The 25,471-nt window shown below is 42.0% G+C and overlaps 1 protein-coding gene across 1 annotated transcript in view; it reads right to left on the bottom strand.

The window, feature by feature from the left end:
- The window catches only part of LOC145361167 (inactive carboxypeptidase-like protein X2), a 67,472-nt gene that overhangs the window by 28,689 nt on the left and 13,312 nt on the right, over window positions 1-25,471 (bottom strand). The window contains exons 5-9 of the mRNA XM_080216786.1: window positions 24,232-24,306; window positions 22,856-22,969; window positions 18,855-18,932; window positions 8,664-8,738; window positions 2,335-2,444 (exon numbers count right to left, since the gene is read on the bottom strand). Coding sequence (XP_080072912.1) covers window positions 2,335-2,444; window positions 8,664-8,738; window positions 18,855-18,932; window positions 22,856-22,969; window positions 24,232-24,306 — 452 coding nt within the window. The remainder of the gene's footprint in view (window positions 1-2,334; window positions 2,445-8,663; window positions 8,739-18,854; window positions 18,933-22,855; window positions 22,970-24,231; window positions 24,307-25,471) is intronic.

The following is a 25,471-nucleotide window of genomic DNA, read 5'->3' as shown; positions in this document are numbered from 1 at the left end:
ATTGACACAGTGAAATTGATAACCCACCTCTCCCAAAGTTGTTCACAGGTCGCCTAATGCACTGCAGTTAAATAGGAAAGGTAATGGGTGTTGGAGTAGTCTACCTGATGTGCTGTAAATTTCCAGGCTTTTAATCCGTATCTGTTCCCAAATGCACTTAACCTTACAAGTCAAAATTCGGCCCATTCAGTCTGCTGCTGTAAAAAACTTAATATTTAGTTGCAAGCGAATAAAGCCATGTTGGATTGTTTCATGCTGCACAGATCAAAATAAGCCATTAGCTCAGCTTCTGAGCAGGTTGTCCCCTGGTTTTCACCCTGTCCATCAATTCTACTCTCAAATCAGTTTAACAGTCTTCCTAAAGTTTTTCAGAGATAATTTACTGTTGATATCAGCTTGACTGCTGGAAAGAATGCTTCGGGTGAAAACTGTGCCAGAAAGTTAAAATGCTTTTCTAAGTTTAAGTTTATTTATTAGTGTTGCGGGTTAGCTTACCTTAACACTGCAATAAAGTTACTGTGACAATCCCTGCTTGTTCGGGTATACTAAAGGAGAATTTAGCATGGCCAGTTCACCTAACCAGCACATCTTCTGGACTTTGGAAGGAAGCTGGAGCATCAGGAAGAAATCCACGCAGTCAGGGAGAGAACGTGCAAATTCCACACAGACAGTGATCCAAGCCAGGAATCAAACCTGGGTCTCTGGCGTTGTGAGGCAACAGTGCTAACCACTGTGCCAAAGTGCTGCCCGACATCAAGAAGATATATCAGCAATTGGTGGGAGATGTGATAATGATTACATCATCAGTGCTCAGAAAGCAAAAATAAAATTCCAGTCCTTGTATGTAAACTACTTTCTATCTAGAATTTATGATTTCTGCACTGCGCTACAGCTAATGTTCCAAACTGAGAATAAATTGATCTTATAAGTGAAACACAACATCATATTATTGAACGTTAAAGAATGACATTGAAAGGAGTAAATTTGTGGCAAATGTGGCCAAAGGGTGAGCAGTCAGAATATTGTGAGTTCAAATCCCACTCATGAGACTTGAGCATAAAAATTCAGGTTGATACTGACAGTGCTGCACAGCCACAAGTACTGTCTTTCAAATGAACTTTAAACTGTGAGATCCCTTTCTCTGCAAATGTAAAAGATCCCTGGCACAATGTCAAAGAAGAATGTGGTGGGTGGGGGTTTATCCCTGATGTTTGGCCAATGTTTATCCTTCAATCAACATCATTAAAACAGATAATTTCCTCATTACATTTCTGTTTGTGGAAGCCTGCAATGCACACATGGCTGAATATTTCTTGGTGTAATTATTGTAAAATAACATCAGCATGTGTGAAATTGGTAGGATCTCAGGTTCAGGAGCTTTGTTCTTCTACTTCGTCTTCCAGGTGGGAGTTGGCACTTAGCCTTTGAAGTCCCCATGATTGACAATTTCACACATGCTTTTGTTATTTTACAATAATTGGAGATGAAATTATATATTGGTAAGAATGCAAAACAGGCAGCATTATCGATAATCATCAGTAATACATATGCCCCACCCAATATTTGGTCCAACTGACTTTAGGATGGAATGTATGATTGTTCAAAAACATTATGGCATATGTAACCAAAAGAGAAAGTGCTGCAAAATCTCAGCAGTTCTGGCAGCATCTGTAAGGAGAGAAAAGAGCTGACATTTCAGGTCCAGATGACCCTTTGTCAAAGCTAAAAGACATAGAAATGGGAGATGAAAGATGAGTCATAGCCACAAAAATAAGGGGAAAGGCGAAGAGATCTGAATGGAAGCCCATAGAGAGAATGGAAGGTATGAATGGTCAAATGGCAGAGAAGCTGAAATGATTGATAAGCTTGCACTGATTGGACAGGTATGGTATTTTCCACTTTTGGAAGTTGTTTATCTTTGTTTTTAAGGTCCCTAGGAATGCTCTCTGTCCGACTATACTGTAAAAGTCTTCAGAGCAGCATTGAGGATGTTGTTTAAATGCTGGGAGTTGAAGAAAGGTTGGACTGGTGGCTTTGGTGAACATTATCCTCGCTCTGTACTTCTGTCTGTTGCTCCATTGGTTTGCATAATGTCAATTTTATTGGGTTTGCTGGACTCATAGGTGGATATGTCTGAAAGGTTGAACCTTTGGAGATTCGCCACTCTCAAGCCTCAGAATGCATGCTGCTTTGCTGCAGTTACAATGTCATCTTGTTTCTTGTGTGTTTTGCTGTGCTGTTAGTCTTTGGAAGAAAATTTAGAAATACAACAAAAGAAAGGAATTATGATTGTGTGTTGAAGTGGTTGTGTGCAAGAAATCTGAGTCCCCTTACCTGCATGTTAAGTCGAATACGATGAGGGCCCAGTCCATGTCGTAGAAAGGAGGATGCTATTATTTGTTCATCAAGAATTTCATGAGACTCAAGACCCAGGGGAGGGCATTCTGAAAATGAGAGATTGAGTTACTGATGAGCTAAAAATGGGGGAATTGGATTTTAATACAAATATATACTTTTCATTCAGGAGGTTTCTGGTGATATAATTGGCCAGGATTCTCCTGGCCAACTGTACTGTACTGTCAGCTTGAGCAAGGCAGCAGGCTGGGAGACACCAGCGGGGGAGCGAATTGGCATGGAGCTGATTATCATATTGAAATTAGGATTTCAATCTGATTAGCAGGCCTGAGGAAGTATTCTATGGCGCCTCTAGCATTCTCCCCCCACTCCACCCGCTAGGAGTGGTTCTGTGGTTTACAATTGCTCCCCACTAATGGAGAACAAGCACCCTGACCCCGCTAGAGGGAACAGAGGCCATTGAGGTCCCTCTTGGAGGTCAGGAGTAAGGAGAGTGCCCCTTGGGCAGTACCAGCCTGGCACTGCCCACCAAACACCAGGCAATGCAAAGGGGATGGGCCCTGAGGGGGGAACCCACTGCCACTCTGCCAGTGAAATCACTGGGAGAGGGACTGAGGAGGGTGATTGGGGCTGGCCATTGTGTTGGAGAGGTGGGTGGGGAGGGGGTATGTGTGGCTGGCCCAGGGAGGTCAGGTAGGCCAGTGATCGGTGGGTCGTGGTGTCTGCAAGGCCAGCGATCGGCGGGGGGGTTGTGGACTGGCCAATGATTGGGGGGGGGGTGCGGTTTGTGGACTGGCCAATGATTGGTGGGGGGGGGGGTAGGGGTTTGTGGACTGGCCAATGATTGGTGGGGGGGCGACCACTGCGTATTTGCCAATCTCCGTGTGTACTGATTCACTCAATACAGTCTTTCAGGCAGGAAAAGGCCTTGTTCCCTGCTTTCCAGAGTGAATCACGCTGAAGCACTCTGCAATGCACAGAGTGTCGGAGATTTGCCCTGATAAGAGTGCTCAGACATTTTCCCATATGTTGTACTTTGTTTTTTGCTGGGAGAATCCCGTCCATTATGTTTGATGATGTCAGAACACCGAAATGGCTCATTTGTAAGATTGTAAATATTGTGGTTTCACAAAATTTGTCAAGTTTTGGTTACTCCAGACATTAGAAAGGATATTAAATATTTCCAAATTAAAGCTTTCTTGAGATCATCAAATTAATACCTGGTAGCCCGCAAACAACTTTACTGAAATTCAAGAGATGACATGGAGTGAAAAGCTCTTGCGTCTTGGTAATGGGTATATAATTCGGTGCTTACATGTGGATAGGTCATATGGAAGATGCACATCAAAACTTTGCAAGGGTACATTCACATCTGTATACACATATTTTGTTACCAATCTACATATTCATGCTCTGTCAGGACCATCTAGTACCTCCATATACCTGCTGATCTGGACAATCTAGTTCCCACTCAGCTTGGCTCCATCATGGCAGCCTAATGCCAACAAAGGATATGCTCGTTTACAACATGCACGTGAATAACTTGAGAAAAAAAAACTTGAAATCAAAACTGGGTAAAGAACACAGACAACAGTTCATTTTTAAAAATAGCTTAATCTCAGTCACGAGAACAGCACAATATTTGTCAGTAGGCACTTTGATAACAAATTGTTCACTCATGTTAGTTCTAAAATTGGAATCTAACATATTACACAGATCAAACAATATTAAAAAAAACCTTTTAAATTTTTCATGGAGCTAATTATTAGTGTGTCCTCCAGGGGGCCAAATTATTGGTCTTGAAACCATTACAAACACAACCTTTGTGCTTGGCCAACTAACCAGCAGAAGAACTGTCCAGTAAAATCCTGCTTTCAAAAACAGGAAACTGGAAACAACTGTGGTGATGGGATGGGAGTAATATTCTGCAAAAATAACAATAACAATGCTGCTAAATGGTACAATAATGGGATGCAGGAACTGCTCTGGACAGAACTGCTATTCATTAGCAATAACTGTAGCAATAGCGTGCCCTATTGTTGTTACTAATTTCTATATTTCTCTGTTACCCTATTGTTACTTTGAGGGTAACAACTAGCAATATGGATAAAAATTGTGATCTGTAACAATGCAGTTATTGACTGACATTTGGTCCAACAATGAGAGCTTACAGAACTGATTTGCTATTCATGAGCAATAACTGTATGGAACTAAACTGCTGTTCAGAGACAATAACTGGTAAGAAGAGGCTGGATTGTTATTCTAGAGCAATTGAAGAGAAACCAGAACATCTGACAGGAATTTGTGAAATTCAGGACATCAGAGCAATAAGGAGGCAAACAGAAATACACTGACAGCTTAAGAAGCAGAATAGGTATAAGATTTAAGAACAACAGAAAGATGTTGGCTACTATCAAAGATCATAAAAGCTGGAGAACCATTTGCCGACTTTACCAAACATGGCACCTGAAGGAAAAAGATGTGCAGATAGCTTCGGACCGTGTCTCACTACTTTGAATTGTTTGTATCACAAAATTGTACAGCTTTGTTCATTCCTGTATTAGGATCCTGTACCAGAATCTCATTGTATTAGGAAGTCAGATTAAACCCGAGCAATTTTTTTCCATTTCAGCATAAATGTAAGGACAGGATGCTTCACTCTGAGAGTAATTCCACTTACAAATCCCAGATCTTTTAGAGTAAAACACACTTTATTTAATAACACAGTTTAACTATAACTCTCATAAATGAAGCAGCTTAACTCTTTTGTAGCTTTATAGAACCTTAGTTAGGCCTCACTTGGAATATGATGTTCAATTCTGGTCGCCACACGACCAGAAGGATATGGAGGCTTTGGAGAGGGTACAGAAAAGATTTAGCAAGATGTTGCCTGCTCTGGAGGGCACTAGCCATGGGAGAGATTGGAGAAACTTGGTTTGTTCTCACTGGAACAACGGAGGTTGAGGGGTGACCTGCTAGAAGCCTACAAGACTATGACTGGCATGGACAGAGTGGATAGTCAGAAACTTTTTCCCAGGGTGGAAGAGTCGATTATTTGGGGGCATAGGTTTAAGACACGAGGGCAAGGTTTAAAGGAGATGTACGAGGCAAGTTTTTTACAAAGAGATGACGGGTGCCTGGAACTCGCTGCTGGGGGAGGTAGTGGAAGCATATGTGATAATGACACTTAAGAGGTGGCTTGACAAATACATGTATAGGATGGGAATAAAGGGATACGGTCCATGGAAGAGTAGGGGGTTTTAGTTCAGTCGGACAGCTTGGTCGGTGCAGGCTTTAAGGACCAAAGGGCCTGTTCCTGTGCTATAATTTTCTTTGTTCTTTATGAACAATATTTAAAAATGAAAAGAAAGAACTCCGCATTTTAACATCTCTATTTCAGTTCCAAATAAGCAACTTCCTCCTTACAGATTCAAAAAACATTTAAATTCAGTTAGCAAGCATAAATATACTTGCTGTAATGGGTGTAAACAGTCTTAAAGCTTTCAGAGATTTTGTGAAGAGAACGCCTTGCAGACTGCTGCCTTGAAGCAAACCCCAGCCAGAACTCAAAGCTGTTTCTGCGACAAGCCTAGCTCCTCCCATTAACCACATTTTTACATGACCATTCATATTTAAACCCATCTTCCATTCCTTTTACCAAAAACACCAGGGGACCTTTTCTTTTTGTAAACAAAAGTCCACTTGCTCTCTCCTAACCGAACACAACATGGCTACAATAAGTAATAACCTGCTTTTCCAGAATCTGAGCTGTATTCCATCCATATATCCTGACTATCTGTAGCAGAAAGCTGAATTCCAAATTTTCCCCTTAAACACAAAATATGTATTTGTTAAACTATTATCATCACATCTTTTCCCAAAGGTAGGGGAATCTAAAACCAGAGGGCATAGGTTTAAGGCGAGGGGGAGAAATACAAAGTGTCCAGAGGGGCAATTTTTTCATACAGAGAGTGGTGAGTGTCTGGAACAAGCTGTCAGAGTCGTTGTAAAGGCGCGTACAATTTTGTTTTTTAAAAAGCACTTAGACAGTTACTGGGTAAGATGGGAATAGAGGGATATGGGCCAAATGCAGGCAATTGGAACTAGCTTCAGGGTTTAAAAAGGGCGGCACGGACAAATTGGACCAAAGGGTCTGTTTCCATGCTGTAAACCTCTATGACACTCGAAACCTGGTACTGAAGTGTATGCATTTATTTTTTTCCGTATATGTTTCTAATTTGTCGTTTTTGTCACAAATTTTGATTACATTGTTTAGGTAGTTATGCACAGATGTTGTACAGGAATAGATTTTGCCGATAGATTTCATGCTATGCTGAGGCCTTTTCTACGCCATCTTATTGCAAAATGTGGTGATGTTTTCGAGTGGGCAGCATTGTATTATTTGTCATTATTATGTGCTTCCTCCTTGTTCAGGCCGAAGGGGGTGTTGGCAACTGTAGTCTGACATTGGATTGATTCATGATTAGGTTTGGTAAGACACTGCAGTAGTTTGCCATTACTTTGTGCAGTATTACTGACGAGGAAAACTTTCTCACTCAGCATGAGACATATTGGGGTGATTTACAGGTTGTTAATCAATCTATCTGACCAAGTCATGAACACACCTTCAAGTTCCCAAATGGGACTTGAACCCAAAACTGCTGGCCCAGAGATAGGGATGCCACTACTGTGTCATATTATGTGCCTATTTATAGAAAAGAAAACAAATATAATTTGTACGAATGCAGAAAAGGGGTAATATTCAGCCAAATTAAATATAAAGCTTTGAAACGGTTAATCCAATGCAGACAGCAGTAATCTCACGCATAATAGTTTTCACTTTCTCAAAAGTAGTTTGATTTTTTGACACATGTCTGGTTGAAATTGTATTTTTATATTGTTGGTACCACGAGCACCTTGCACTGAATCAGTATCCAGGATCTACCAGGTCCACTGAAGAGGAGTCTGGGAGAATACTGCCACAGCCAGTCTGGAACAATGCGAGAGTTAAAATCTGTGCTATTACATCCATACACTTTTTGTACGTACTTTATTACATCTGGTCTGACTTTGGCTTTGAGTTGGCAGTGTGGCAGTTCAATTTAGAGATGGGCAATAATGCCAAGAATAACATAATTCTTTCTAAAATCTCAATAAATATTGATTTTGGATGAGGTTAATTCCATAATGATGTCCACGAACAAAAGCAGGTCAGAGTTAAAGGTGGTCATCATAAACATACAATGCCTGAAGGAATACATGTCATGTTATGGAAGAAAGGTGCAAACTTGGGCTGCAGTTTTATTCAGCACATCTTTAGCGGTTTTTGAACAAAGGGTTTACAGATTTAGGACTTTTGACTTAATTTGGAGTCACTATGACTCCCTAGTCATTTTTCCCTTTGGAGATGTTAAAACGCAATCAACTGAATACTGCAATCTGTGTGCTCTGTCTTATCTGCTATAGGTGTGGAATCCAATAGAATTTCTAACTCCTTATAATAAAATGAGACCGTGGGCCAGATTCTTACAGAGTTAGGACAACTTGCAAGACTTTTAAAAATGTTAGGTAGGTCTTGGATGTCGAAGTCCCAGAATCATTTTCAGACGATACCATTTTTGCTGGGAGAGAGACACAGGCTGTGCATCATTGGCAGGAAACCTAAGCACAGCAGGGCATTTGAAAAGAGTGCCAAATTTAAATATTTTTGAAGTTCCCAGGGATTCGTCCTGTAAGAGGAATCATAAATTCATGAAGCAGATATAAATGCTCATTAAAGGGTGAATAAGGTCTATTTACATGTCATACCTGAAGTTATTTAAAACCCCAGCCCTTTAAAATTAAAAAAAAACTGGACTGCATCTGTCAGTTTAAGTTTAAAAAAACATGCTGTTGGGTTACTTTGATTGACAAGTTATCTAGTACAACTTAGATAAACTATTTTATCATCTGTTCCTGCAATTTCAATAGAGTCCATTGTCAACATGTCCTTTGGGCTGTTTATTATAGTGGAATCCATCATGGATGCTTGGCTGAGTTGCAAAAGGTCCAAGTTTTGAAAATGTTTATCCCTGAATCCACAGCCTTCTGGATAAAAGGATTGTAAATCATCACTCGTCTCGACAGGGGAAAAAAGTGCTTCCTGATTTCACTCCGCTCAACCCTGTTGACACTGATGAAAAAACTTGAACATTTATTTTGGACAGGACCAATAGTGAGTGTAACCAGCCTGTGCGAGCCTGAATGGAACAGATAACAATCTGAACTGACAAATTAATGGGAAGAAATATTAAAAGAATTTCACTCACTTTTTCCGAGTAGTGGCACATATTCATCTGGGTCTATCTCTTCAGGAATCTCCTTTTCTGGTTTCTTGGGCTCCACTGCAAAATATAGAACAATATGTCACACAGCCATTCTCCTTGTGCACCATTGGACTTTTCATTCCAGACTCCAAACTCACTTGAAACAATCATTCTTATTTGTGGTCTTTGCCCTGTACTAAGTTCTTTCGCTTATCCCTCTTCGGTTGTACACATATAAAGGAGGCGGAGAGGGTACGTTGGGCATTCCGTTTCTGCATTTGTTGCACGTGCAAAATAAACAAACCCTCTTCTATCTTATCTCAAGTTTGTTGTGGGGTTATTAATAGAGGATCGGATCATTCCAAAATGGAAGGTTGGGGAAATACATCAGCAGTTAGAAAGGGAAAAGTCAAAAATCAAAACACCTTTATTTTTATTGACAAGTGTGAGAGGAGAAATCAGGGCTGTTAAATTAATTCCCCTCCTGTCCTTAACACTTGAAATATGAATCCTCCTGTTACTCCCTTCAATCCTTGTGGTTAGTTGTCAGTTCCCTTGAAGTCAGACTGCTGACATTTTTGACTCACTTTTCCTTTCTCACTCTCCAGTTCATCCAGGCAGTCTCTCCTGCTCCTATGTTACTCTCAGTTTTTATCTGTGCCATTTGTCTCAGATCCTCGACTTTCTGGACGTTAATAAGGCTTCTAGTTCATGACATATTTCCTGTTCAGTTAACATTTTGTCCTTGTAGACCTTTCCCTATTCTACACCATATTTACTCATTCACTCTTATTTGTTTGCTCAACAAATGGACGATATCGAATCTATATGGGAGGAGCTGCAGAACATTAAAGGACAAAAAACAGTAGTGGGTGTACAGAGCATCGAACAGTTGCGAGGTTGAGGATGACATCAAGCAGGAAATTAGAGATGCATGTAGTAAGTGTACAACAGTTATCATGGGTGACTTCAACCTGCATATTGATTGGGCTCACCAAACTGGCAGCAATGCGATGGTGGAGAATTGTATAAATGGTTTTCTTGACCAATATGTCAAGAAACCAACGAGAGAGCAGGCCATCCTGGACTGGGTGTTGTGTAAAGAGAGAGGATTACTTAGCAACCTTGTGGTGTGAGATCCTTTGGGAAAGAGTGACCATAATATGGTAGAATTCTTCATTAAGATAGACAGTGACAAGTTAAATTTGACACCAGGGTCCTGAACTTGAGGGAAGCTAATTTTGATGGTATGAGATGTGCTTTGGCTAGAATAAGCTGGCAAAGGTTACTTAAGGGGTTGACAGCGGATAGGCAATGGTAGATAGTTAAAGAACACATAGATGAACTTCAACAACTGTATACCCATGTCTGGCATAAGAGTAAAATGGGGAAGGTGGCTCATCCATGACCAACAAGTCAGAGATACTGTTGAAGCCAAAGAGGTGGCATATAAATTGGCCTGAAAAAGCAGCAAACCTGAGGACTGGAAGCAGTTGAAATCCAGCAGAAGAGGACAAAGGATTTCATTTGGAAGAGGAAAATACAGAATGAGAGTAGGCTTGCAGAAAACATCAAAACTGACTGCAAAAGCTTCTATAGATATGTAAAGAGAAAAAGACTCGTGAAGACAAATGTAGATCTCTGACAGTTAGCATCAGGTGAATACAAAATGGGCAAAAAAGACATGGCAGACCAGCTGAACAAATACTTTGGATCGGTCTTCACTCAGGAGGACACAAATAACCTTCCAGAAATATGAGGTCGAGCATGAAGGGGGAACTGATGGAAATCCTTATTAGTCAGAAAACTGTATTGGGGAAATTTCTGGGATTAAAACCCAATAAATCCCCAGGGCCTGATGCTCTGCATCTCAGAGTGCTCAAGGAAGTGCCCCTAGAAATACTGTATGTATTGGTGATCATTTTCCAGCATTCTATAGACTCTGGAATGGTTCAATGGATTGGAGATCTCATTGAGACGTATAAGATGATGAATGGGATGGATAGGATAGAGGTGGAGAGACTCTTCCCGCTCAGAAAGGACAGTAGGACTTGGGGGCACAGCCTCAAGATAAGGGGGGGGGGGGGGGGGCGGTTTAGAACGGAGTTGAGGAAGAACTTCTTCACTCAAAGGGTGGTGAATCTCTGGAATTCTCTGCCCGTTGAAGTGGTGGAGGCTGCCTCGCTAAATATTTTTAAGAAGCGGGTTGATGGGTTTTTGATAAGAGAGGGGATTAAGGGTTATGGGGAGAGGGCGGGAATGTGGAACTGAGCCACGACAGATCAGCCATGATGTTATTGAATGGCGGGGCAGGCTCGAGGGGCTAGATGGCCTACTCCTGCTCCTATTTCTTATGTTTATGTTTCTTATGGAGGTAGTAAATGTAACCCCACTTTTTAAAAAAGACAAAGAGAGAAAATGGGTAATTATAGACTGGTTAGCCTGACATTAGTAGTGGCAAAAATGCTGGAGTCAATTTTAAGGACGTAAAAACTGAACATTTGGAAAGCGATGACAGAACATAGAACATTCCAGCGCCGCACAGGCCCTTCGGCCCTCGATGGTGCGCCGACCACTGGAACCAATCGAATGACCCCCTAACCAAAACTATTCCAGTGTTATCCATATGCCTATCCACTGACCATTTGAACGCCCTTAAAGTTGGCGAGTCCGCAACTGCTGCAGGCAGGGCATTCCACGCCCTTGCTACCCTCTGAGGAAAGAACCTACCTCTGACATCCATCCTATAACTACCACCCCTTAATTTAAAGCTATGTCCCCTCATGTTAGCCATCACCATCTGAGGAAAAAGGCTCTCACTGTCCACCCTACCTAACCCTCTGATCATCTTGTATGCCTCAGTTAGGTCACCTCGTAACCTTCTTCTCTCCAATGAAAACAACCTCAAGTCCCTCAGCCTTTCCTCATAAGACCTTCCCACCATACCAGGCAACATCCTGGTAAACCTCCTCTGCACCCTTTCCAATGCCTCCACATCTTTCTTACAATGCGGCGACCAGAACTGTACGCAATACTCCAACTGCGGCCGCACCAGAGTTTTGTACAGAAGTAACATGACCTCACGGCTCCGAAATTCAATCCCTCTACCAATAAAAGCTAACACACCGTACGCTTTCTTAACAACCTTATCAACCTGGGTGCCAACTTTCAGGGAGCTATGCACCTGTCCACCGAGATCTCTCTGCTCGTCAACACTACTAAGAGTCCTTCCATTAGCCCTATATTCTATACTCCTGTTACTCTTACTAAAGTGAATCACCTCACACTTTTCCGTATTAAACTCCATTTGCCACCTCTCGGCCCAGCTCTGCAGATTATCTATGTCCCTCTGCAAACTGTAACATCCAGCCTCATTGTCTACAACTCCTCCAACTTTGGTGTCGTCAGCAAATTTACTAACCCATCCTTCTACACCCTCATCTAGGTCATTTCTAAAAATGACAAATAGCAGTGGCCCCAATGGATAGGATCTCTCCAAGTCAGTATGGATTCACTGAAGAGAAATCGTGCTTGACGAATCTTCTGGAATGTTTTGAGGATCTTAAATTATAGGGAAATTATAGGCCAGTAAGTTTGACATCGGTGGTGGGCAAGTTATTGGAAGGTATGATAAGGGATAGGATCTACAAATATTTGGATACACAGGGACTTATTAGGGAGAGTCAACGTGGCTTTGTGTGTAGTAGGTCATGGATAGAGTGAATACAAGCAGGCTTTTTCCCCTGAGGCTCGAGGAGAAAAAAACCAGAGGGCATGGGTTAAGGGTGAAAGGAGAAAAGTCTAAAGGGAATATTCGGGGGGGATTCTTCACGCAGAGAGTGTTGGGAGTGTGGAATGAGCTGCTGGATAAAGTGGTAAATGTGGGGTCACTTTTAACATTCAAGAAAAACTTGGACGGGTTCATGGATGTGAGGGGTGTGGAGGGATCTGGTCCAAGTGCAGGTCAGTGGGACTAGGCAAAAAATAGTTCAGCACAGACAAGAAGGGCCAAAAGGCCTGTTTCTGAGCTGTAATTTTTCTATGGTTCTTCTATCTGACCAGTAGAGTGGACAAGGGAGAACCAGTGGATGTTGTGTATCTGGAATTTCAAAAGGTTTTTGACAAAGTTCCACACAAGAGATGAGTGAGCAAAGTTTAAAGCTAATGGTACTGGGGGAAATGTATTCACATGGATAGGGAATTGATTGACAGACAGGAAGCAGAGAATGGGAATAAACAAGTCCTTTTCGGAGTGGCAGGCAGTGACGAGTGGGATACCGCAGCGTTTAGTGTTGGGACCCCAGCTATTCACAATATACATTTATGATTTGGACAAAGGAATTGAATGCAATATCTCCAAATTTGCAGATAATACTAAGCTGGGTGGCATTGTCTGCTATGAGCAGGATGCTAAGAGGCTGTAGGTGACTTGGATAGGCTGGCTGAGTGGGCAGATATTTGGCAAATGCAATATAATGTGGATAAAAGTGAGGTTATCCACTTTGGTGATAAAAGCAGGAAGGAAGATTATTATCTGAATGGTGGTAGTTTAGGAAAAGGGGACGTGCAACGTAACCAGGGTGTCATGGTGGAACAGTCACTGAAGGTTATCATGCAGGTACAGCAGGAGTGAGGAGAGCTAATAGCGTGCTGGCCTTCACAGCAAGAGGATTTGGGTTGAGGAGTAAGGATGTCTTGTTGCAGGGCTTTGGTGAGGCCATACCTTAAATGTTGTGTGCAGTTTTGGTCTCCTAGTTTGAGGAAGGACATGCTTGCTATTGAGGGAGTCCAGCAAATGTTCACCAGATGGATTCCTGGAATGGCAAGACTGAGATATGAAGTGAGACTGGACCAAATGGACTTGGACTGACTGGAATTTAGAAGGATGAGAAGCAATCTCATTGAAACATACAAAATCCTGATGGGACTGGACAGGCTAGAAGTGGAAAGAATTTTCCCGATGTTGGGGGATTGCAGATCAAGGGGTCACAGCCTAAGAATAAGGGGTAAGCTATTCAGGACTGACATAAGGAAGAACTTTTTCACTCAGAAGGTTGTTAACCTGTGGAATTTTCTACTACAGGGAACTGTTGAGGCCAGTTCGTTAGATATGTTCTAGAAGGAACTGGACGTGGGCCTTGTGGGCTATATAAAATTTCTACATCTCCTCCAATGCATCCAGGGGACTTGGTTACAGTTTCATGGCATACTTCTCCTTCCCACTTATGCAGTAAAACTTAGTAAAAATGTGTTCAAATCTTATATATTACTCCCAAATGTAGGAAGACTTTTCTACTGTCTGTCTCAGACTCTTGCCTGGTGGAAGAAAATGTTATTTATTGGACTATCTTTACGTCACCTCCAAACTCTAATCATCCTCTCTTTTTCATAACTTTATTATCTATGATTTTACTGACGTAAAATGCTGCAATTCTCCCACTCTATTTTTCAGGTTTAACACCAAAAAGATAATTCTAAATGTTCCTCCACCTTCCATTCTCTCTTCATGTGCACCAAATCTTCATTTCATTGAGACAAAATTTATTGCATTGTTTCCCAGGCTAACTCCCTCTTTCTCACATCCTTAAACCAGAAGGGTCTCTTCGTCCTCAGTAATTTTGTCCTAATGCAAAATTTTGAAACCTACAATCAGTGTCATCTGAGGAATGGGAAAGCTTAAATCAGTCAAGAAGTGGTCGTACTGAGCCTTTGGCCCTTCACCTTGGTTTAAGAAACCTTCACATAAAGGAGTTGTTATCTTTAATGCAATAGGAAGTGGTCCTGTAGTGCTGATTAAAATTCGGCACTAACTTTGGTTTAAACAGTAATAGTACTTAATGGTGCAATATTTGCAGTGCTGTGGCATTGAAATAACATCATTGCATTCAACATCATTGAAACTGGGAAACATTGGAAATAATTAATGTGAGAAGGCATTATGAGAAGAGCATCTTATAGAAGAGACATATAAATGTTACTGTGGAGCAGAGGATGCAGACCTTCTTCTCCTCACCACACCATTCTCCTCCCACCCCACTCCCTGTCCACCATTCCATTATTAAAGAACAAAGAAAATTACAGCACAGGAACAGGCCTTTGGCCCTCGAAGCCTGCACCGATCATGCTGCCTGACTTAACTAAAACCCCCTACCCTTTGGGTGACTGTATCCCTTTATTCCCATCCTATTCATGCATCTGTCGACCATTTCATGCATTTCACTACCATATTCGCTTCCACTACCTCCCAACGGCAACGAGTTCCAGGCACCCACTACTCTCTGTGTAAAAACTCTGCCTCGTACATTTCCTTTAAACCTTGCCCCTCGCACCTTAAACCTATGCCCCCGAGTAATTGACTCTTCCACCCTGGGAAAAAGCTTCTGACTATCCACTCTGTCCATGCCTCTCATAATCTTGGAGATTTGTATCAGGTCACCACTCAACCTTGGTCGTTCCAGTGAAAACAAACCAAATTTCTCCAACCTCTCCTCATAGCTAATGCCCTCCATACCAGGCAACATCCTGGTAAATCTTTTCTGTACCTTCTCCAAAGCCTCCACGTCTTTCTGGTAGTGTGGCGACCAGAATTGAACATTATATTCCAAGTGCGGCCTAACTAAGGTTCTATAAAGCTACAACATGACTTGCCAATTTTTAAACTCAGTGCCCCGACTGATGAAAGCAAGTATGCCGTATGCCTTCTTGACAATCTTCTACACGTGCATTGCCACTTTCAGTGATCTGTGTACCTGTACACCCAGCTCCCTTTGCCTATCAATACTCTTAACGGTTCTGCCATTTACTGTATATTTCTTATCTGTATTAGATCTTCCAAAATGCATTACCTCACATTTGTCTGGATTAAACTCCATCTGCCATCTCTCCTCCCAAGTCTCCAAACGATCCTGCTGTATCCTCTGATGATCCTCATCACTGTCCACAAATCCACCAATCTTTGTGTCATCCGCAAACTTATGAATCAAACCAGTTACATTTTCCTCCAAATCATTTATATATGGAACAACAGCAAAGATCCCAGCACTGATCCCTGAGGAATGCCACTTGTTACAGCCCTCCATTCAGAAACGTACCTTTCCACCGCTACCCTCTGAATTCTTTGACTGAGCCAGTTTTGTATCCACTTGCCAGCTCACCTCTGATCCCATGCGACATCACCTGCTGCATAAGTCTGCCATGAGGGACCTTGTCAAAGGCCTCCTGAAATCTGTGCAGACAACATCCACTGCCCTACCTTCATCAATCATCTTTGTCACTTCCTCGAAAAACTCGATCAAATTCATGAGACATGACCTCCTCTTCACAAAACCATGTTGCCTCTCACTAATACATTCACTTATTTCCAAATGGGAATAAATCCTGTCTTGAAGAATCCTCTCCAAAAATTTCCTACCACTGATGTAAGGCTCACCGGCCTGTCATTACCTGGATTATTCTTGCTACCTTTCTGAAATAAAGGAACAACATTGACTATTCTCCAATCCTCTAGGACCGCTGCTGTAGCAAGTGAGGATACAATGATTTCTCTCAAGACCCCAGCAATTTCCTCCCTTGCCTTTCAATATTTTGGGGTATATCCCATCAGGCCTTGGGGACTTGTTTATCTTGATGTTTCTCAAGAACCCCAATACCTCCTTTTTGACCTCAACATGACTCAAATTATCTAAACATCCTTTCCCAGACTCATCATCCACTGTCTTTGGTGAATACTGACGGAAAGTACTCATTTAATACCGCACCCATTTCTCCTGGTTCCGTGCATAGATTCCCTCCCGTGTCCTTGAGTGGGCCAACTCTCTTTTAGCCCTTCTTACTCCTTGCTTAAGTTTCTTTCTATTTTCCTTGTATTTCACACGAGCTTCGTAGCCTCCTAGCTTTGACAAATGCTTCCTTTTTCTCTTTGACTAGGCTCACAATATCTCTCATTATCCAAAGTTCCCAAAACTTGCCATGCTTATCCTTCATCCTGACAGGAATGTACTGGTCCCTATCAGTTTATACTTGAAAGCCTCCCATGTGTCAGATGTTGATTTGCCCTCAAACATCTGCCCCAATCTACATTCTTCAGTGCCTGCCTAATATTGTTTTAATTAGCTTTCCCCCAATTTAGCACCTTAACTTGAGGATTACACTTATTTTTATCCATCAGTACCTTAAAGCTTACTGAATTGTGGTCACTATTCCTGAACCGTTCCCCTATTGAAACATCGACCAACTGGCCAGGCTCATTCACCAGTACCAGGTCCAGTGAGGCCTCTTCCCTAGTTGGACTATCTACATACTGTTTCAGGGAGCCCTCTGGATGCTCCTGACAAACTCTGCCCCATCCACGTCCCTAGCACTAAGTGAGTCCCAGTCACTATAGGGGAAGTTAAAATCTCTCATCCCAACAACCCTGTTAATTTTACACCTTGCCAACGTCTGCCTACATATCTGTTCCTCTATCTCCCACTGGCAGTTGGGTGGCCCACAGTAAACCCCCAACATTGTGACTGTACCTTTCCTATTCCTGAACTCTGCCCATATTGCCTCGCCATATGAGCCCTCCAAGGTGTCCTCCTGGAGTACAGCGATGATATTCTCCTTAATCAGTAGTGCAACTCTCCCACCCCTTATAGATCCCCCTCTACCCTGCCTGAAATATCTGTATCCTGGAATATTAAGCTGCCAGTCCTGTCCTTCCTTGAACCAAGTCTCTGTAATGGCAACAACATCATCGTTCTGAGAACTAATCCAAGCTCTTAAGTTCATCTGCCTTACCTACTAAATTTGTTGCATTGAAACAAATGAACAGATAAACTTCTCACATTGAAACATCTCATTCTTCAAGATTACATAATTTTTCCAAGATGTTTGTCTGTTACTGTTGGTAATATGAACTCTTTCTGTGTTGGCCTGGGGAGTTATTTATCTTTGAACTCCCCATTGATTCTTTGAAGCCACACACATAGTATGGGTCGGTGTGTGGCTGGACCTCCACCAGTGCTGCTTTGATGCAGCAGTTGGGTTGTACATAAGGCAAGCTGCTCACTTCTCTTTTTTTTTGAGCAGCTTCACAGTTTTGCTTATGTTTGATAATTTCTTGATTTCTTTATTACTGGTCATAGTAAGTGAACAGGATCAGTACCTTGGTTTCTGCCAGTTGCTTCTGCAATCATCAGGAAACCCCATGACAGCCTTAGTTGCCAAAAAGGCACATTTCAGCTACATATATCCTCAAATACTTCTGGACAATTTTCTGCTCAGATGGCCTTTTCACCATTTTGCACCCTTCGGTTATTTTGTTTTCTGTTAAGGCTTGAAGGATGTTAGGATGTATTTGATCAAAATCCTGATGCCTGAAAGTGTTTGTTCTCAAGGTAAGGGAGATGGGATATTGTTTCCCTCAGACCCAAACAATGGGAAGATAAGTCATAGGTATTATCTGGTTATCCAGACAGATACTTTGCAATAGATAACAGAAAGACTTCTGTTATTATGGGGGATTTTTTTTTAAGTTCAGAACAAATGCTTTCGAAGAGAATTACGATATAGAATGCTACTGAGTGGGGGGACTGATATTTGGAGAAATTATGCCTTTAAATTGAGATAGGCAATTCACAAAAAACAGCTATTTTATTTTGTATCAACTGAAATTTCTGACACTATTTCAGAAGCCAGTTTGAGAAGTTTAAAGTTAGCAGAGCAACTGAACTAGATCTGACCCAATGTCAGCATAATGTTAGCCATGCAAGAAATGAAATACTTTGATTCAAATGTCTTATGAAACACAGCACAGTGAGAAATATCTGTGTTGCTTTAACTTCTTGGTTCGAATGTTATGGCTGATTTTCCCATCCCGCTGCAATGAATGGAGATTTGTCTGGCCGCTAAATTCTATGACTTGCTGCAGCGGGAGTGTGGCATTGATGGCTGGTAAAATCATGCCTGTGATGTATGGAAGCAGTGATGAGGCAGTAACTATGCTGTCACCACATTGTGTTGGATTTTCAGTGGGAATTGAAGAAATCAGAAAGATCATCTGTGTTGTCAGCGTGTTTGAAAATGCTGGGGTGAGGGAAATGAAATTATTTTTTGTCATTTAACAGCTTGTGACAAATGGCACAATCAAGGATACTGTGAAATATCACACAGACAGAAAGCAATATTACTGTCATTGTCATAAAAAATACTTACAGTTATCTTCGTACCAAGAATAATCCCATTTATCTTCATAGTCGTATGTTTCATCAGGTTTGGGCTCTTTAGGTTGCACTGAAAAACACACAATCCACTTTATGCTGAATTAATATTTGTCACAGAGCCAAGAATACACTTCTGGATGCAAGGTGATATACAGCAGTTTCATTCATTTTTGTTCATCACACTATAATTTGTAATATTGTGCATTGTTCTGGAATTATGAATGCCCATAAGTAAGTGGAAGACTTTTCGTGCAGGATCTTACCATCCCATTTTCATTTTATCGACTGGGCTTAGGAAATATGAAAAGAATATGTGCAAATTTATTACATTTAATCCTTATTTGACTGCAGTGTTAAAATCATAGAATCATAGAAATCTACAGGAGTGATGGTCTATACCTGAATCAGAGGGGAACCAATACCTTGGGGGGAAAATTTGCTAAGGCTATGCAGGGGGGTTTAAACTGATTCAGAGGGGGGGTCGGATCCTGAGTAGCGGGGGTGAAAGTGAGGGGGGCATAGATGGGGACTGCAATGCACGGCATCGTGGGGGTGAAGCGGAGCAGGGTTTGAAATGTGTATACTTTAATGCGAGGAGTATTCACAATAAAGTGGATGAACTTGCAGCGTGGATCAGTACCTGGGACTTTGATGTTGTGGCCATTTCAGAGACATGGATAGAGCAGGGTCAGGAATGGTTGTTGCAGGTTCCAGGGTTCAAATGCTTCAGTAGGAGTAGAGAAGGAGGTAGAAGGGGGGGAGGGGTAGCATTATTAGTCAAGGATTGTATCACGGTGTCAGAGAGGAAGTTTGATGAGGACTTGTTTGTTGAGGTAGTATGGGCTGAGGTTAGAAATAGGAGAGGAGAGGTCACCCTGTTGGGAGTCTTTTATAGACCTCCTAAAAGTTCTAGAGAGGTTGAGGAAAGGATTGCGGAGACGATCCGGGATAGGAGTGAAAGTAATAGGGTAGTTGTTATGGGGGACTTTAACTTTACTAATATTGATTGGAATAGCTATAGCTGTAGCTCATTAGAGGGGTCAGTTTTTGTACAAAGCGTGCAGGAAGGTTTCTTGACTCAGTATGTTGATAGGCCAACTAGAGGTGAGGCTATATTGGATTTGGTGCTGGGAAATGAGCCAGACCAGGTGCTAGACTTGGAAGTTGGGGTGCATTTTGGTGATAGTGACCACAATTCGGTTACGTTCACCTTAGTGATGGAAAGGGATAGGCATGAACCTCGGGTCAGTAGTTTTAGCTGGGGGAAGGGTAATTAATTATGAGGCTATTAGGAGAGAATTAGGAAGCATAGGTTGGACTAGGAGACTACAGGGTCTCGGAACGTCCGAAATGTGGAGTTTTTTCAAGGAGCAGCTACTACGAGTCCTTGATATGTATGTCCCTGTCAGGCAAGGAGGAATTAGTCGAGCTAGGGAACCGTGGTGCACTAGGAAAGTTGATTCACTGGTTAAAAAGAAAAAGGAGGCTTATGTCCGGATGAGACTTGAGGGCTCAGGTAGTGCACTAGAAAGCTTTAGATTGGCTAGGAGGGAGTTAAAGAGAGAGTTAAGAAGGGCTAAAAGAGGACATGAGAAGACTTTGGCTGATAGGATTAAGGAGAATCCTAAGGCGTTCTATAGATATGTTAAGAACAAAAGGTTGGTTAGGGCAAGATTAGGACCAGTTAGAGACAGCAGTGGGAATTTATGTGCGGAACCAGAAGAGATTGGTGAGGCATTGAACCAATATTTCTCTTCGGTGTTCACGCAGGGGGACATAAATGTAGCTGTGGAGAACACTGGGTTACAGGGTTGTAAACTGGACAGTATTGCAGTTGAGAAGGAGGATGTGCTAGTTATTCTTGAGGGTTTGAAAATAGATAAGTCCCCTGGGCCGGACGGGATTTACCCTAGGATTCTCTGGGAGGCAAGGGAGGCGATTGCAGAGCCTCTGGCTCTGATCTTCAGGTCGTCGTTGGTCACCGGTATAGTGCCAGAAGATTGGAGGATAGCGAATGTTGTCCCATTGTTTAAGAAGGGGAACAGAGACTTCCCTGGGAATTATAGACCGGTGAGTCTTACTTCTGTTGTGGGCAAGGTTTTAGAAAAAATTATTAGGGATAGGATTTATGGTTATTTGGAGAGTAATGAATTGATTAGAGATAGTCAGCATGGTTTTGTGGAGGGTAGGTCGTGCCTTACTAACCTTATTGAGTTTTTTGAGAAAGTGACCAAAGAGGTGGATGGGGGTAAGGCAGTTGACGTGGTATATATGGACTTTAGTAAGGCGTTTGATAAGGTTCACCATGGAAGGCTTCTGCAGAAATTGCAGATGTATGGGATTGAGGGTGATCTAGGAAATTGGATTAGGAATTGGCTGGCGGATAGGAGACAGAGGGTGGTGGTTGATGGTAAGTATTCGACATGGAGTTCAGTTACGAGTGGTGTGCCTCAGGGATCTGTTTTGGGGCCGCTGCTGTTTGTAATTTTTATAAATGATCTGGATGAGGGTATAGTTGGGTGGATTAGTAAATTTGCTGATGACACCAAAGTTGGAGGTGTGGTAGATAGTGAGGAAGGGTGTCTTAGTCTACAGGGAGACTTGGATAAGTTGCAGAGCTGGGCCGAGAGGTGGAGGATGGAGTTTAATGCGGAAAAGTGTGAGGTAATTCACTTTGGTAGGAATAACGGATGTGTAGAGTATAGGGCTGACGGTAGGACTCTGAATAGTGTGGATGAACAGAGGGATCTAGGTGTATGTGTACATAGATCCCTGAAAGTTGGGAATCAAGTAGATAGGGTTGTTAGGAAGGCATACGGTGTCTTGGCGTTTATTGGTAGGGGGATTGAATTTAGGAGCCGCAGCGTCATGTTGCAACTGTACAAAACTCTGGTGCGGCCGCACTTGGAGTATTGTGTGCAGTTCTGGTCCCCACATTATAGGAAGGATGTGGAGGCTTTGGAGAGGGTGCAGAGGAGGTTTACCAGGATGTTGCCTGGTATGGAGGGGAGGTCCTATGAGGAGAGACTGAGGGATTTGAGGTTGTTTTCGTTAGGAAGAAGGTGGCTACGAGGGGACCTTATTGAAACATATAAGATGATTAGAGGTTTAGATAGGCTGGACAGTGATAGCCTTTTTCCTCGGATGGAGAAAGCTAGCACGAGGGGGCACAGCTTTAAATTAAGGGGTGGTAGTTATAGGACGGATGTCAGGGGTAGGTTCTTTACCCAGAGAGTGGTGAGGGTTTGGAATGCCCTGCCTGCTGCAGTTGTAAAGGCGCCTAGTTTGGGGGCGTTTAAGAGATCCGTGGATAGGTTTATGGATGGTAAGGGTTTGGTTTAGGTTAGAGGATCATTGTTTTTTAACTGGTCGGCGCAACATCGTGGGCTGAAGGGCCTATTCTGCGCTGTAATGTTCTATGTTCTATGTTTTATGAATCATAGAATTCCATTCGGCCCATAGAGCCTGCACCAACAACCATTCCACTCAAGCCCGATCCCTGTAACACTACATATTTACCCTGCAAATCCTCCTGACACACACTAAGCATGGATAATCCACCTATCTTGCACATCTTTGGAGTGTGGGAGGAAACCGGAGCACCCGGAGGAAACCCACGTAGACACGGGGAGAACATACAAACTCCACACAGAAAGTTACCTGAAGCTGGAATTGAACCCAGGTCTCTGGCACTGTGAGGTAGCAGTGCCAACCCCTATACCACTGTGCTGCCCGCTGCTGCTGTATCCTATTTTGCCAATTTCCCACCTCAGCACAGCGAGATGGAACTTTTCTGACTGACAGGTGTGGTAAATTATAACCAAGGGGAAGATCTGGGTGAAACATTCTCAGTTAACTGATTTGACACGTGAGCTGCCCTAGATTGTGAGAATTCTTCAGCAGTTTTCAACGAGATGTGTAACTGCAATGTTATGATGTATAAATGTCACATATGATCGCTGAAGCGGTGTCAGAACTGATAGACTAACTTACACTCTCCATATTCATCTGGTTCAACTTCTTCAATATCCAAATCAAATTCCAGCTCCTTCTCAAGTGTTGTGTCATATGGTTCCTTTAGTTTTTCCTCTGATCTGCTCCAGTCATCTGCAATGATGAGCAGAATTTGGCTACAATGAGACCCATGCCACTCACATGCTGATTCTCAAAAGGTAATTGCTTAGTTAAATAAAAGAGATTATATTACACTTAACAAGGACAACATTGGTTATTTTAAAAGACAGACTAGAAATAAAGGAGGAAGCATCTGAAATGTTAGAATCTTTGAATTTCCTCAATAGGGGTATTGTTAGACTTCATCTTTTCCTGGAGGAATGATGGCAGTGCAGGAGGTCATTCAGTCAGAACTGACAACAATCCCACCCGTTCCTGGAACCCTACATATTTAGGGCTAATCTCCCTGACACTAAAGGCCATACTACCTAACCTGCACATCTTTTGAGTGTGGGAGGAAATTGGAGCATCCGGAGGAAACCCACTCAAACACATGGAGAATGTGCAAACTCCACACGACAGTTATCTGAGGCCAGGATTGAACTTCCATCTCTGGAATTGTGAGGCAGCAGCGCTTGCCACTGTGCTGACCTTTTTAATGTTATGGCCTCTGTCTCAAAGCAACTTTACTCCACCCGAGTGTGTGCTCTTCTGTTCTGGATTCACTAACCAATGAAAGCAAACTTTGACTGTTTAGCCTCAATAACAGTTCATAATTCTGAAAGCTCTTTTAAAAATTTCCCCTTAACCATTTCTGTTTGAGTAGAAAATGTCTCAATTGTTCTGGCTACTTACAGCTACTTAGTATGTTTTCATCTTTAAATATCTAAGCATTTAGTTTCAACTAAAATATTTATACTGTACGCATGGATTTTCGAGGAACCAAGAATAAATATACATGTAAAGCAGCACTTGAAGCTGAAATGCATTGCAGAGGCTGGCTGTTAAGTTTATTTGAAATAATGCTTCTGTTGATCAAAAAAATGGCTGCACCCAAGCTGTTGAAGACCAGTAATGTTATTTTTTTAAAGATTCTGATTTTGGGACACGAAGGATGATTCATCCTGTAGGAGGTTTACATAACAGTGCTGGCTGATGTTCAGACACGATAAATGAGACCGTTTTTATGAAATAACTTCCTGCCATTTTTTTTCTTACATTTTGATTAACCCCTCTGATGCTAGCTCTCCCCTTGAGGAGACACTATGTCCAGTCAACAATGAGTTAATGAATGTAACATTTCACTTGTGTTCACTGTCATTAGTCTAAAGTACTAATGAGTACAGAAGTTTCCATTTCGTAGCTCTGCACTTTATTTTGCTTTTGCAGAGGAAAAAATGTTTTCTTAAACTCACATTCGTCCACGTCTTCATCTGTTCCATAATCATAATTCTCTCCATACGACTCCGTTGGAATTTCTGTTGGTTCAGCTGTAAAAGTAAGGAAATTTAAAATTGAAGACTTCACATCCAAAAATGAATTAACTGAGCTACATGGAGCACAGCAAGATGAAGAGGGCCTGATACATCCCAGGAAATTTCAGAAATGGTCTCATACAGCACACAAAGTGGCAATTCAACCTATCATGCCTGTGCCAACATTTGGAAAGTGCTCCTCTCCTCTCCCATTTCCATTTTAACTGTATGCAATGATGAGCAAGATCTTAGAATGCAGAGGGCTTCGACTGCCAAAATGATGATAAATATATTCCTGTCGTCAATTTGAATTTATTGTTGATTGCTTCCCACAAATACTTTAATTTAACCTCTGCTTCTCACTTTGTTGAGTTATATTGGCCTATGGAGTTACATCACATCTTGTGTGCTCTTCATTACAGTTCTCATCTAGTTAGGGATGAAATTCACTTTGGGGTAACAGCGAGGCGACTGTGCATTATAAAACCCTTCTAATTTTACTTTCCACTGGAATCAAGTTGAAAATTGCAATTTATTTATCAAGATCTGCTTTGTGCTCTCTCTCCTTCCAAAATTGAATTTTTCCCCATTTTCTTTTTATAGTGGTTAGCACTGCTACCTCATAGCGCTAGTGACCTGTGTTCAGTTCCCAGCTTGGGTCACTATCTGTGTGGAGATTGCACGTTCTCCCTGTGTCTGCATGGGATGCTCTAGTTTCCTCCCACAGTCCAAAAGACATGCCGGTTAGGTGGATTGACCATACTAAATTCTCCCTCAGTATAGCTGAACAGGCGCCAGACTGTGATGACTGGGGGATTTTCATAGCAGCTTCATTGCAGTGTTAATTGTGTGAATGAGACAGTAATAAATCAACTGAATTTCAGTGTTTCTCAATTTCTTCCCTTGAAGAACCCCTTCTTAAATGAGCAAGTAATTATTACCATTCTAAATCAATACAATGAATTATTCATACAAGTGCTGCATGTAGATAGAGTTTTGAGAATACTTTTATGTAAACAGATATTCCCTTACAATTATTCTACTTATAGATACAGCAATCTCCCTGCTTTTATGAACATTCTTTCATGCAGGCTCCCCCTGTGAAATAGTCAGCTCACTCCACATTGCACATTGCATTCCACTCCCATTTATTGGCTCACACCAAGCCTTCCTCTGACCA

The sequence above is a fragment of the Carcharhinus amblyrhynchos genome, chromosome 34 (genome assembly GCF_965287045.1).
Source record: "Carcharhinus amblyrhynchos chromosome 34, sCarAmb.v2.hapA, whole genome shotgun sequence".
In the NCBI taxonomy this organism is placed as follows: domain Eukaryota; kingdom Metazoa; phylum Chordata; class Chondrichthyes; order Carcharhiniformes; family Carcharhinidae; genus Carcharhinus; species Carcharhinus amblyrhynchos.
This window is presented reverse-complemented; position numbering and strand designations above follow the sequence as displayed.